Source organism: Otolemur garnettii, unplaced genomic scaffold, assembly GCF_000181295.1.
Source record: "Otolemur garnettii isolate 467f Iridium unplaced genomic scaffold, OtoGar3 scaffold00167, whole genome shotgun sequence".
Classification (NCBI taxonomy): Eukaryota; Metazoa; Chordata; class Mammalia; order Primates; family Galagidae; genus Otolemur; species Otolemur garnettii.
In genome coordinates, this window is record NW_003852562.1 from 795,959 (window position 1) to 810,764 (window position 14,806).

At 37.2% G+C, this 14,806-nt stretch overlaps 1 protein-coding gene across 1 annotated transcript in view; it reads right to left on the bottom strand.

Annotated features, from left to right (window-relative positions):
* NBEA (neurobeachin) overlaps positions 1-14,806 on the bottom strand; it is a 719,303-nt gene that overhangs the window by 60,323 nt on the left and 644,174 nt on the right. Inside the window, exon 48 of the mRNA XM_003800132.3 lies at positions 3,759-3,911. Within this exon, the coding sequence (XP_003800180.1) occupies positions 3,759-3,911 (153 nt within the window). The remainder of the gene's footprint in view (positions 1-3,758; positions 3,912-14,806) is intronic.

Genomic DNA, 14,806 nt, shown 5'->3' on the forward strand with positions numbered 1-14,806 from the left:
TAGTCAGGTGTTGAGGTGAGCATCTATAGTCTTAACTACTCAAGAGACTGAGGCAGGGGGATTTCTTCAGACAAGGAGTTGAAGGTTATAGTAAGCCAGGATCATGTCACTATACTCTAGTATCAGTGACAAAGCCGCACATTGTCTCAAAAAAAATTTTTTTTTCTAATTGTTGATTTTTGAATGTTCTTTGCATATTTTAGATCCTAGTCCTTTATTAAATGTGTTTGAAAATATTTTTTCCTAGTATATGGCTTATCTTTAAATTTTCTTAACAGAGTGTTCAAAGAAGCTTAGTTTTAATAAAATCCAGTTTATCAATGTTTCCTTTTATGGGTTGTACTTTTGTTGTTATAACAAAAGACATATTTGTTAAACATCTCCTCCTGTATGTTTTCTTCTAGTAGTTTTCTAGTTTTAGTGTTAACATTTAGATCTATTACCCATATTCAGGTAATTTTTTAAAACATGGTGTGAAGTAAGGACTGAGCTCCTACTCTCTTTTTGCTTATATACAACTTTCCCAGCTCCATTTGTTGAATGCCAATTTCTCTTTAAAGCCCTGCTTTGCCAAGTCTCTTAGTCAAGTAAACCAATTAACAGACCAGAATAGCCAAGAAGACAGAGTGAGCTGTGGGCACAGAGGAGTAAACAATGTGGGGACCAATTTCTATCTATGTGGATAAATCATTTTTCACTTAGTCCACTGCTTTCTAGTTTTGCATTCAGAAGCATCAGTGCACATGACCGTGAAGGAATCAACAAGGACCTGTATTTCTACCTATCCTTGCTATGACTTCGACTCAATAACAGAGCGGGCAGCTTCTCTCCACCAACCACCACTGAGTGGTTTGTTCCTATTTCCCAACAGCACTCTGTACAGTTGTCTCTATTTGGAGAAGTAACAAATTTGTTACAAGTGAGTATTAGTTAAAATACTGCATTACTTTTTGTTCTCTCTGAGGGCGTTGTTGCAAAAACTAAAGGGAGACATTCATATACACCAAGAAACTGAACTTGGAGAAATGACTGCTTCTGAAATTGTTACAGCCAAATGTCCTTACGCCTTTCACAATGCAATTTAGTGAATTTAAACTTCTACTAGGTACTTAAGACAAGGTCGAATAGTATACATGAGAGGCCATTTCCTTAATTTTTTGAAACATAAATCATAGTAAAACCTTCCTGCACCCTAAAATCTTCTCCTCAAATTTTTAGTCTTTTAGAAAGAATGCAAATCCCTTTCCTAAAGTACCTATACACATCTGGGAAGGGATGCCACTGAAATGCATGCTCTGAGCTGGAAACACGGGCTTGCTGGGACATGGAGACTAGAGTCGCCTCCTGCTCATCCAGCCTACAATGCTGCACAGTCAGAAGCGGAAAAACTGCCATGCACATTTCCTGGTCCAAAATCAGTTTAATTTTCTCTAAACATCAACACATTAAAAAATTTTGAAATGTCCAGTAAAGAATAAAGTTAACTACTTCATTTCTCTTTAATGCATATTTAAAGTTAGTGAACTTTTAGTCTTTACCTTTGGGTGATCTGCATGAATCACATCTCTAATGCTAACAAAAGGAAAGACGATCTCAATGGATTATCATGAACCTAACAGGAGAGCTTCAATAATCTCAAAGAATTTCACAGAGAAGATACAATCAGACCAGGTGGTTGGTATACTGGAAAGGGTGTAACTTGGGAGTATGTGAATCTGGGATGTGCCATTTATTAGCATCACTGAATTTTCTTGGGTAAATGATGGAACATTTCTGGCCCTCATTTATCTGTACAGTGGGGATAAATTATAATACTAAAAAAATACATTAAGCCCTCACCTAATGCTTGACACATAAGAAGCACGTACCAGCATCCACATGATAGTCTCTGGTCAATAGCAAGAGCAACCAAAACTCTGATACAATAGTTTCTGGATACTTTGCTTGCCCGAGTGAAGGATTCATTCAGTTTGATGTCTGAACTTACTGGAGTACATGCTGACGGCAATGAGATTACTCCTGCTCCGTGACTCGGTCTCTCCCTCAGACGTACTTAATGGCCAACTACTATGTGCCGGGCACAGCTCTGCTCTCCGGAGACACACAGAATCATGTGACTGAGAGAGTCTGATGTGTAGTAGGTATCCTCACGCTGATTATTACAGCCAACAGTCAAGTACATAAGTATACTATAATGATGGACTATCAATTCTAAAACAAAGTGCAGATTTTTAGAAGTATGTATTGCTATGTATATACCCTTCATATTAAAAATATAAATTGGAAAAATAATCTATTGTTCCAGGAGATGATGTGAAATAACTCTACATATCTGAAGATAAAGTGCCAATTTAACAGATTGAGAAGAGATTGCCTATAAAATGTATGTGACACATGATATTTTTTAACAGCAAGGACAACAGGTTGAAGATTATCCAGCTGGTGCTTTTAAATATATGTCTATCATATCAGCAACAACTTTCTAAAAGAAAGTACATTAAAAGTAAATGTTTCTTAGAGACAGAAAATAGAAGAGAGCATGAGACTGACAGTGAAGTCCAAAAAAAGGTTACACAAAATCAGGGGCTAGGGAAGAAGAACCATGTGTTGTGTGATTCTATTTATACGAAATGTGCAGAATAGGCAAATCTATTAATAGAGAAAGTAGATGAGTGGTTGCCTAGAGCTAGCTGGGAGGCGCGAGAATCAGGGAAGACAGAGGGAGATGCTGAAAGGTGTGGGATTTCTCTGTGAGGTGATTAAAATGCTCTAAAATTGATTGTGGTAGTGGTTGCACAACTCTGTGAATAGAATAAAATCTATTGATTTTTCTACTATAAATGAGAGAATTGTATGATATGTAAATTATATCTCAATAAAGCTCTTACAAAAAAAGGGTAAGGAAATGTGAACTGTACAACAATATAGAAACTTTATTTGAATTATGATTCAAATAAATAAGTAGAAAACCAAAACATATTGATGACACAGCTGGAAAAACTTGCAAGTAAGTGAAATTGGGTTAAGAATATATTTTTAGTTACTGGTTTTTTTGGTGTAATTCCTCAATTGAACAAGACTAGTACACTAGACAGGTAGTTTTACAAAGGGGTTCATTTTCATGTAACTATATTGTGATTAAAATCTCCTTAAAGATGGACAAAAATATATTAAAATCTGCAAAATTCCCACATGCAAACATTCTATTTACACATTTCTTATTTGAACACCAAGACATCTGGGTGTTCACAAAGATTCAAAAGTAATGACGTTTTATACCAAGAATGTTTATGACATGGGTATTCTTTTGAAGTCAAGAATAGTACATTATAAGGTATGGTTCACAGCTTAAATTTCCTAAGTATACATATGTTATAAATGTAATTTTTCTGGTTTTAAATATTTTATGATCAAACGAAGTGTACATACTTAGTTGGTGGATAAAACTAAGGAATGGGCATTTATTTTAAAGCACTTGAGCGCATCTCACCAGCAGATGCTCATCTGATTGTCTTCTCCCGAGAGGGCAGACGTAGGTGGATTACCATCCCTTTATTAGTCTTCGTGAAAGGACAATCTACTCTATAACGAGGAACTCTGTCACAAGACTACAGTAAAGTGCTTTCTTTCTTTTTCTTAAATTTTTAACGTTGCCTTTATTTAAGTGACTATTTGTAATGGTTAAAAACAAAACAAAACAAACTATAGAATATGTCATCTTCCTGATGACCGCTCAAGCAAAGCAAGACTGCTCTTACCATCCTGTTGATCCGCACAAAGTCTTCAGGTTTTTTTGCCCAAGGGGGAAGATCAACATCATTCACCACGACTTCATCTTCTCTGACCCCAAGATTATATCCATTACTGTTGACAAACATCTCTGGTAGGTAGTAGAACTCTGGAATCAGTTCCTGCCAGGAATAAATACGTAGCATATTAAGCCACTTTATAAAAATTAGTTGAATAAAATTGCTAATTTATAACTTATTAATTATAAATAAAATTAAATAATTTCTTTACTTAATAAAAATAATATTTGGTTACTTAATTTTATTCTTCACTTAATTTTATTTAAGAGTTTCAAAAGAGAAGACATTTTCCTTGAATAATTTACTTGAAAATTTGTTTATGATATATATCTTAAAATGTTATCCAATTTCAATCTTATCCTGCCATGAACTAATTAAGAGAAATGGATATACAAATTAATCATAGTTCACCATAAAATCAGAAAACAAATATATGAAGCTATACCAACACGTCTATATTGCTTAGAAACCTTTCCTGAATATTATTAATGAACTATGAGATTTGTTAAGAACCATATATCTTCTACTTTTCTTTTTGACTACACTGGCAATTATAATACATGATTTTTATAAAGTTTTGAAATTATATTTAAAATTAAAATTATATTTTAGTTTTTGACTTGACAAAATATTTGTATACCTACCACTGAACACAATCAAGGGATGACTTGCAATATGATGCCCAGTGGTAAATATTTAATGCATGCCCCAGAACAGTAGGTTCTTAATAAACTGGATGCAAAGATGATTCACGTCACCTGTGTGTAAGTATTGCATAAGTGGCTGGATTCAAAACAAACCTGTGCTTGATGCACAATGTCTAACAGGGTTTATGTTACTTTGGAATAAATCTGCTATAAAAACTACTTTTAAGAGCCTAAAAGTTTTTATTTGTTGCTGTTTCAAAAGTAATTGAAAAAGGAAAAACAAAACATACTGCTATAACGTTATGTATACCATCTTTTTTCAATTATGAAGATGAAATTGAGGTTACAAAGTTACTTGTGTAATCTGATCCACACTGATGGTTGCAGCACCTCAGATTCAAATCTCATGTTGTCCTCTCTGGGAACACACATTGAAAATATTAAACCTACCAGATACTGAGGTCTTCAAATAAACTGTATCCTTAACGTTTTAAGAAAAGTATACACAAAATCTTTCTCCTCATGGGTTTTCCCACTAAAATCAACATATTTGCTATAGCATAAGTGGGTGTTTACCTTAGTATGAGTTGTGTGTATCTAATCATTATCCATTCTTATGATTATCTTGAACCATAAGAAAAATGGAATAGTATTGTGTTAAGACGTTTGTATTCTACTTTTAGAAAGATTCTTAAGGCTATGTTAACCAGTTGATGAAAATATTTCAAATTGTATATGAAAACACCACACTGTACCCCATGATTACATTAATGTACACAGCTATCATTTAATTAAAAAAAAAAGAAAAAAAAGAAAAAGAAAAATGGAATAATGTTCATTTTCTCCAGCATTACAAAACATTAACAGATTCATATAAATGAATTTTTTTGATAAATGAAGCTTAGCTTTTTTAGGAATCTGAGTTTTTCTTCTACTTAAACCACATACATAGAATTCTTTCTAAAGTCCATTACATACTTCCCTAACATTTACTTATTCACCTAGCAAAGGTTTTGAGTACCAGACAATATTGTAATGGATACTCAGAAAACAAAAATTGTGTAAGACATAGCCTTATCGTGAAGTAAATCATAGTCTGGTCTACCTGGCAGGCATTTAACCAGATGATTATAACACAAGGTAACAGCTGTGGAAGAAGGAAGCCAAGAGGAGAGTGGAGAACTTGGGAAAGTCAGAAGCAATGTCACTGGAGATGGACATGGATCACGACTAAGATGAAGACCAGAAGAAGAGTACGGCATCCCCAAGGAGTACTGTTAAGAAGTGGTGAGCAGTGAGTGTGGGCAGAGGAGTAGATCCGGATGGGAGATGAGCTGGTGGGACTAGGAAATGAAGGAGGTTTTATAAAGGGTAGGGTGTTTGGATTTTGTCATAATGGTTTGGAAATGTTAAAGAAGAGTTTCAGCATAATCGAATTTGTTTTATAACAAGATACTGTGTGACCAAGTAAAGGAGAGATTAGAGAGGGTAGAGATGAGGACTATATGTGTGTGGGGGGAGAAAGAGAGCCAGCAGTGAGGATGGGAGGGAAGAGAGAAGGGCAGCCATGGAGAGTAAAGGGGCAACCTGTGGGACTTTGTCAAGGGAGAGTGGTTGCAACAGCGCTTCCAGGGTCAGCAGAAAGAGGGGCTCAGGCACATGTAGAAAGAGTGGGAATTAGACAGTTCATTTTGAGAGGCAAATGTATACTAACCATAAACAATGTATGTATAAGACACCACAGTGAACTGTGTAGGAAAGGAGAATTCCAGTGAAATTAATGAACTGAATGAATGTAAATTTTCAATGACCTGAATGTGAACGGGGAAATGGGAAAAGGGCTGAATGAAAAACTATAAGGTAAACAAACATGCTTATTTGCCAATAATGATATGGCTTAATTGAAGCATGAGATAGATGGGTATTAGTATCCAATCAGAAATGCATAATTATTATGTTAAGTTCTTAGTATGTTAATATAAAACATATAGTTTTCTTCTATCCTTACTCTCAGCATTTGAGAAAGCATGGAAAATTAGTAAAAAATGAAGAGAAGGCAAAGACCAGTGGTACTTGTACGTTACCTGGTCTTTATGTGACACTGAACAGCAATACACATAACACACCAAAGGGTCCAAAAGGGGGAAGGGTGGAGGGTAATTTATATGTAACAAACTCACATACATCAAAGGTTTCCCTTACTGCCTTTCATTAGCTATTTGTGTCCTCTCTCTAAAATTAGATGATATAAGCTTCTTTGAGTACAGAAAAAGACATATACCCACATGGATAAAGCAAAATAGATTTATGTCTTAAACAGCCCAAAGAATCTTCCACCATTTTGGCATTCTATAATGTTTTCCATATATTATTTGCTAATCTTTCCTTTGGTATAGCGTCATATAAAATAACACAGTTATTGTTAATTTACTACTATAATATAATTTCACTGAATGTCATTAAATTAGATTCACAAAGGCACGAGAAACACAGAATTTCATATTAATAAAAGTCTGGAACAATGCAAATTTTTAAGCCTTATTTTGTGAAGTTTGTGTTTTGTTGAATCCCTCATAGCTCTTGACGCTATACTTTGCATGCAGCAGGTGCTCATTAAATATTAAACTACTAAAGATATTAGATGAAGTTATTTTAATATCACTAGAAATCTTCTGGGAATATGCAGATGGTTGGAAGAATGCCTCAAGATAGGAAAAGAGTCAATGAAAACCTTTATTAAATAAAAGAAAAAGATGAACTTGGAAATGAAATCTGCACCTTTTGAGGGAAACTTTTCCCTACAGAATATTGCCTTGTTAAGGTTATCTTTAAAGGATTCAAACGTATAAAATGCGGAAATGGAAAAAGCTGGTTTTAAAGTTGCCAGTAGAACTGTTCCCAAACTGAAGAAACGGTGGAAGGACGATGCCTTTCATTTCAGTTTAGGGCCACTGGAAGGAAGAGCTCTAAAAGTGGGACTCCACCAAGCAGGACAAAGCCAGGCCTAGAGAGAACGGTAAGAACCTACTCCCGTGGGAACATTCCAGGAGGCTCTAATTGGGGCCAGTCATAGAAAGAAGTAGTGTTCAGTGCCTTCAGGTCAACCTCCTAATTAAGAAGAGTTTCTGCGGCCCCCTTCTTATCTGGCCAACAAGAATGTGGTCATAAATTAGCGCCTTAAACTATGATGTTAGTGTACGCTATTAGAGGCTTGGTGTTTCAAGGGAGGAAGAAAGTCTTCCAGGGTTTTCATAGTGAGAATAATCACTGAACACATGTTAAAAGCAGAAAGGAAAAAATTCCTGAGGCTTATTTTCAAGACCCCTAGAAGCTTCAAAATACCAGAGCTATCAGAGCCTGGTAGATGGGCAGCTTTGGGCTTTTGTGAAGGGGAAGGAAGAGAGTAAAATCACAAAAATCCTCTAGAGAAGTAGCTTAAAAGTGGCAGAGTGGATGCATAGTTTTGTGTCTCAATTTTATTGTTTAAATCTTGTTTCAAATAGCAATTTATATTTCAAGTTAATATGTAAATAAAGTATTCCCATTTAATATGTACTATTATTTAAAATAGTTGCTTGCTTTTTAAACCAAAGAGTAAGAGCACTCCACCTCTGAGATTTAGCTGGTTGTGTGCATGAAGGCAATGACAACGCCTGCATTAGCACTCTGGACCAGCAATCAACTCAGTGTCACCGCTGCTCCTTCAATCTTAAAGCAGCGGCTTACATTTATTATCCCACCTCACTAGGGCTTGGCAGTTGTCTGAGTGTTTTTAATAGACTTTCCCATTCTTCACAAAAAGTTTGTGAGGCCGGCATTCTCACTATCCCCACTTTATAGACATGAACTCTGAGGTACACAGAGGGTAAGTTAACAACTATACTGCAAATAGGTGGCAAAGCTAGGATTCAAATCCAGACACTTTAAATCCAGGATTCCTACGCTACATTCCCGATTCTGCTTTGTAAAGTAGCAACCAAGTCATTGTATGACTTTATTTTACTTTTCTGCACAGCAACTATCATTTTCTATTTTTATTTATTTGTGCTTGATGTCCTACTCTAATGGAAGTGCCCTGACAGCCGGGACCTTGTCTACCGTGCTCACTTGCCACCACTCACTTTCTAAAAAATGGTGCCTGACATATAATATGTACACCATAAATATTTGTGGAATTAAAAACTAATCAAGTATTGCTTATTTAGTATATCCTCATTGTAGGTACGAAATATTGATAAAAAATGTAGAGGGCCCTGGTTTTCAAACTTTGTTTATGGAACCAGACGAACCCCAGGTGTACCAGTTGATCGTAGGTAAAACCAAAGCAGTGAGGTAGCCTTGGGACTGTCCTTTCTCTGACAGGGGTGTGCATTGAAATCCAGCAGATCTGAGTTTAAACTAGACTTCTTGCTAGCTTAGGCAGGTTTCGTAAGCTTTTGAAAAAAAAAAATTTCTAGATAGGCAAAATGGTGATAATGATAGCACTGAACCCACAGGGTAGATGTGAAGATTAAATGTAAAGATTTAATACTGGTACAACAATGCATTTCATAGCTCTGTATAAAATATATTTTAGGCCATTCTATCATTTTTTGTAGGTATGTAGCTCAAAATATTACTGCTGAGTTTACTAAGCACCGAACTGCATTCTGTAATTTACTAAAAAAGCTCTGTCATTTTAGATGTTTGCATTTGAATGAATATTTACATAAACAATGCAGATGATGCAAGTATTTTTTTTTTTTTTATCAAATATGAGAAAAAGAAATAGCTCAGAGCACTCAGAGTTATATAAAATTTATCAGGCCCAGCGAGACAGAGCTGGGCTTCAGTCACCCCCTGGCCAGGGCAACTGTTCAAAGGCATTTTGTTCCTGACTTCCTGTCTCACCCGTTATCTTCTTGTTCTGGAATCTGTGATACAAAGAACAATGTATAGCCAATCAATAGCTCATGTTATTTTGAAGTACCTTCTTGGCCAACAACTTCGGGATGCCTTTTCTTTTTTCTTTAAAAACCCACTTGTAAGGGCTGCTAATCAGAGTATACATTCAGGACAATTTGAATCTAGGCTCCTTGGTGTCCACTCTCAAGCTTTGGATCCAAAAAACTCTATACTTAATCATATGTTCTGAATCTTACTATTTAAGGTCCACAAATATAAGGACTAATTCCAATCTTACTGGACTAATCAGATACATTTTATGTTACCTGCACTTCAGATTTTGGTTTATGTCTAAATGTGCAATCAGAATAGAATGGTATAAGCTAAACTTTACCACACACTCTTCTGAAATTCCTAACTTGTAGTGTTTCCTTTGAGATGGATGATGGTCCCTTCCATCCTCCCAGTCCTCTGGCATTTCTATATTACTGCTCCTCCCACACAGGGGTGGAATCTACTTCTCCTCCGAATATGCCTGCCTGTGACAGTAACATTGCAGGGTTTCTGGGGAACCCTAACCCTAAGAGGACTGGCAGCTGCTAGTTGTCCTCTTACAACTGCAGACTGAGGCTGGATCCTGGTCCCTGGCCTGTTAGGTTCCGGGCTGCAGAGCAGCAGGTGAGCCAGCGAAGGTCACCTGTCTTTTTTTTTTTTTTTAATGAAGTCACTTGTCTTTACAGCTACTCCCCATTGCTCACATCACTGCCTGAGTGTGGCTTTTGGTCGGACCAGAGCAGGGTTAGATTCTCACGGGAGAGGGAACCCAAAACTGCATGGGGGAGGGATCTGGGTTGTGCGCTCCTTAGGAGAATCAATCTAATGCCTGATGGTCTGAAGTGGAAATGGTAATGAGCCTGAGTCACCCTGAAACCCTCTCTCCTGTCCATGGAAAAACTGTCCTCCATGAAACTGATCCCTGGTGCCAAAAAGGGTGGGGACTGCTGTCTTCAAGCCAGCTACACATCAAATCGTGTGGCTTACTACAGAGATCACCTGAGAGACAGACACGCTCCCATGGTCCTAGCTGGTCAGCCATCTCAGAGGAAGCTCTCCCATGAGGCCTAAGACAGATGAGTGAGTAAAGCTGGCCAAGCTGCCCCAGTGTCACTGTGTGGCACACAGCTGAGCTGTCCTTGTTCAGCCTTAGCTATTCTGACTGTGGAATTGCCAACAAAGAAATAGTTGTGGTCTTAACCTGCTAAGATTTGGGGTGATTTGTTTCACAGTAAGAAGTAAATAGAACAGACAATGAAGCCTGGAGAGGGAGAGCAGAAGGAATAAAAACATAATGCTGGTGGTTACTGGATTTGGGAGGAGGCAGTCAGAGGAGGCTGGAGGGGTGGTGTCTGGTAGATCAGTAAGGAAGTTGTTACTGAGCAGGAGGGAAGCAACCTGTGTTACGTCGTGGTGGAAAAATTAACAGGACTATCTCCTGAAAAGATTTCAGACACAAAAGTATCTAATGAACTTATGCTTCTGACTAAGGAAATTTCTAAGCAGAATGCTGAAAGTGACTGGTGGTTTCTTCCAGTGGTGAGTGGATAAGATACTGTGTGAGAGAGATGAACTCAGAAAGAGGCTGTTTAGTTTTAAAGTGTTGTGGGACAATCTGTAGATGGCTACAGATTCTCGAAATAAGAAATAGGTTTAGGACAAACGTTAATTCTTAGGTTCCAAATGGCCATAGGGTGAAGCTCAAATCGAAGGTGTGCCTGTAATCCCCTTTGTAATAGCTCTGTGAAATTTAAGGGAATGTTTAGATCTGCTAAGTTACACCGAGGGACTGGGGCATTATAAACAGCATCTTAATTCACAGCCTGAAAGAGAGATACCTGTCTCAAAAGGATTTGTGAGGATGAGTAATTTCTAATAGTGAACTATAATTTGATACACACAAAGCTGTACATTTTCAAAGCTTTTGTACCAACTCGGGCAAATGCAGCCTTGGCCCCAACTTTTTATGTTCAGAAAGTATGCTGAGAAAGATATACTTTGCTGTAAACAAGGGCTATTTCTTATGGAAAAGAAAAATGATTCTGAGGGCAAAGCTAAGGTCTCTAAGGATATAACCAGGAACCATTGAAGTTAGGAAGCCATGCCCAGAGAGCAGAACTGAACCCTACTTTATGGACAGTCCCTGCCCTTGCAGTCCAGGAAACTGGCAACATGTGTCTGGCTGGATTTCAGAATTGCCATGAACCAGTGACTGCCATGTGCCTTCCACATTTCCTCCTTTCTGATCAGACTATCCATTGAGGTTTACCTAGGCCTGTCTTAGCACCACATGCCAAGTGTACATGGGACAGTTACCTTGTCTTTTTAGTTCCTAGGCCTTCAATTAGGAATTGCTGTGTTCTTATCCATGTCTGGAGCTGATATAGATCTCAAGATACCAGGTATTGAGCCTAATAATACTGGGATGAGACTAGTGGGAGACAAGTTGAGTCTATTTTACATGTAGGAGGAACGTGAATTTTGATAGAGGAAGGACAGTAGTAGATTATTTCCAAAATGGCCACAAAAACCTCCCCCTTTTGAAAGGTGACTTTGCTGCTCACCTCGTCAGAAAGTGGAGTCCATTTCTCCTCTTCTTGAACTTGGGCTGGCCCTGTCTCTAGCTTTGACCAATGGAAGGATGAGGAGGTCACACTATGTGACTTCTAGGCCTAGGTGTTAAATGGCCTGGCAGCTCCCATTTTTTAAGTCATCTTAGTAGCCCCAGCCACCATGAAAAAGAGTATGGTGATCTTGCTAGAAAGACCACATTAAGGAAGAGTACTAGTCACCCCTCAGCTGTTCCAGTCAACCTTGTGAAGAAGGTATCACCACATCAGTGGAGTCATCTTGAGACCTCCAGACCCCAACAGACCAACCCAGTTGATCCCACATGGATCAGATGCAAACTGTACCTAAGCTTCAAAACCATGTAAAAGCAAGTGCTCATTATTATTTCTCTATGCCATTAAGTTCTGGGGTAGTTTGTCACAAGCGCTAAATGACCAAAGGGTAATTTGGTCAGTTACGCTAAAATAGTCGAAGTGGCTAGATATGATGACATGGCCGCAGAGAACTGAAGCACTGAAAATGCAGCAATGGGCTCGGTGCTGGTTCCGCTGCCTCTTCACCTGACTGAGCATGAACTTAAGGAAGTCCCTTAAAGTCTACAAACTTCCTTTAGAAAATAGAAATAATGACAGCTACCTCACAGGACTGTTTTGAAGACTGTATCAAATAGCCAACAAAAATCATGTTTGAAAACTTTAAGCGTTATTCAGACAAATGGGTTTCTACGATCACGTTAGCGTGGCCCTACAGAGACACATGGCACTGCCACCTGCTTGGAGTCACTGCCATTCTGCTTACCCTCTTCTGAGCAATAGCTTTCTATTAATAAGTTTCTCTTAAGGAAAAATTCCAAGTAGCTTAAAATTTCCTAAATGAAAAACAGTACAGAAAGTCACCAAATATTATTAAAGAAATGGCAAAATGAATATTATAACAGGCATTTCGTGTCTGTAAATGTTATTTCTAGTTTATTTTAACAGCTATACTAAAACTCCATGGGACAGTTAATAATATTATATGTATTCTGTCAAAAATAAGAAAATATCTTCAAACACAATTTCTAATTTATAAGCTTATGACAAGTTCAAGCTGCTGAGAAATTGGACTTGAAAGTATGTCTTCGAATGATAGAAGACCACTATTAACACTATCATAATTGTATACCTAGTGCATCAAATCTGACATTTCACTTTAATAAATTTTGAGGAGAGAGCATACCATTTTATGGCTTCCTAGTGAAATCAAATCCAGCCCAGACGTTTTACTTTTCTAATGTAATTCACTGCAAGGTTTTAAAGCTGCCATCTCCTTTCTTCCTTTTTTTCCAAAAGATTGATGTTCTGGCATTCATTAATTCCACAAGAGCTCATAATGGGTCAATGAGTCAGTGGCGAGCACCTCCATTAACTGTATTAATTTACACTATGTCACCTTAATGACATTTTGTCATGGCTACCTTTTCTGACATCTACATAGCTATTCAAAAAGTAATATAACAACTTTTGAAGGCATTAAGGAGATTTAGTATAAGAACTTGAGTGAGTTGAATGTCATCATTACCAAGGCTGTAGTAGAGGAGAGAAATAAAAAATAATAATAAAGTAAAAATGAACTGATCAGACCCCACTCCGGAGACCTTTCTCCTGAAAGGTCACTTCAGCAGCAAGCCTGCTCTCCAGCTTGTGTTCATTAGCACAGGCAGAGACTGACATTAATAGAGAGAGACAGAATAAAACCATTTCATGCATTCAAGTTCTCTCTTATATGAGTATCTGACTAAGTTAGTAGATATTGCAGAGGTATTTTTCTTTTCTGGGAATGGAAGCACATTTCCTTAAAAAAAATATTATATGCTGTGTTTTATTTAACAGCTTAGGGATAAAAAATGAAAGCTTAGATTTAAACACACGTTTAGCAAAACAATTAATACTCTTAGTAACATATTCTTCGGTGCTAAGTAAGGTATTATTTCAGAGAGAAACAACACTGTATACTTTCATCAATTCATTTAATCATGCATTTAGAAAATTCTCAAGTTAGCACTAGTTATTATACAAAAAAACTTATCTTGTAACATTCCTTTCATGAAAACCCTTGATTCTGATGTTATGAAGAGAATGATGAACGTACTATTTGGTTGGCACATACACATACAAACACACATTAAATGAAAGATGACAAAGCTATGACACTGCGAAGTCATACTTATAACTTTCTGCAATTTCTAAGATCTTTTTCAAATCAATAAGAAAAAGACCCAATTGAAAAATGGGCAAAAGATATGACTCACTTTACAGGTCAATAAATACACAGAAAATGTTCATCTTCACTGAGAAAAAGGCAAAATAAAATAAAGACAACTCCATATTTCATGTACCAGATTATAAAAGCTTCCTTGGTTACCTCAACAGTGATGATGGGAGGAGATGGGGAAGGAGCCACGTGGGCATACGGATGCAGGGAGTCAGTTATCATTTTGAGGGATGATAATCTGGCAAAATCTTAAAACATTAAAAATGTTTGACCTTTGACCCACCAGTCCTCTTAAGAGGAACTGCCCCTTATACACATCCATAAGATGTCTGAGCGAGGATGTTCACTGCAGCCTTGTGTTTATAATACCAGAGAGAAAGACAGACAAACTGTCCATCCACAGGTGATTGCATAAATAAATTACTGTGTCTGTATATAGCACGCAGCCTTTAAAACAAAGGGCTGGGTCTATGCAGTGAGATAGTCAGCATATATTATCACACAGTATGAAAGGTTCAAGACTGGTGGTGAGGGAGAAGTGAAAATGAGAGCAATTATGTGTACTATCTTTTTTTTTTTTTTTTTTTT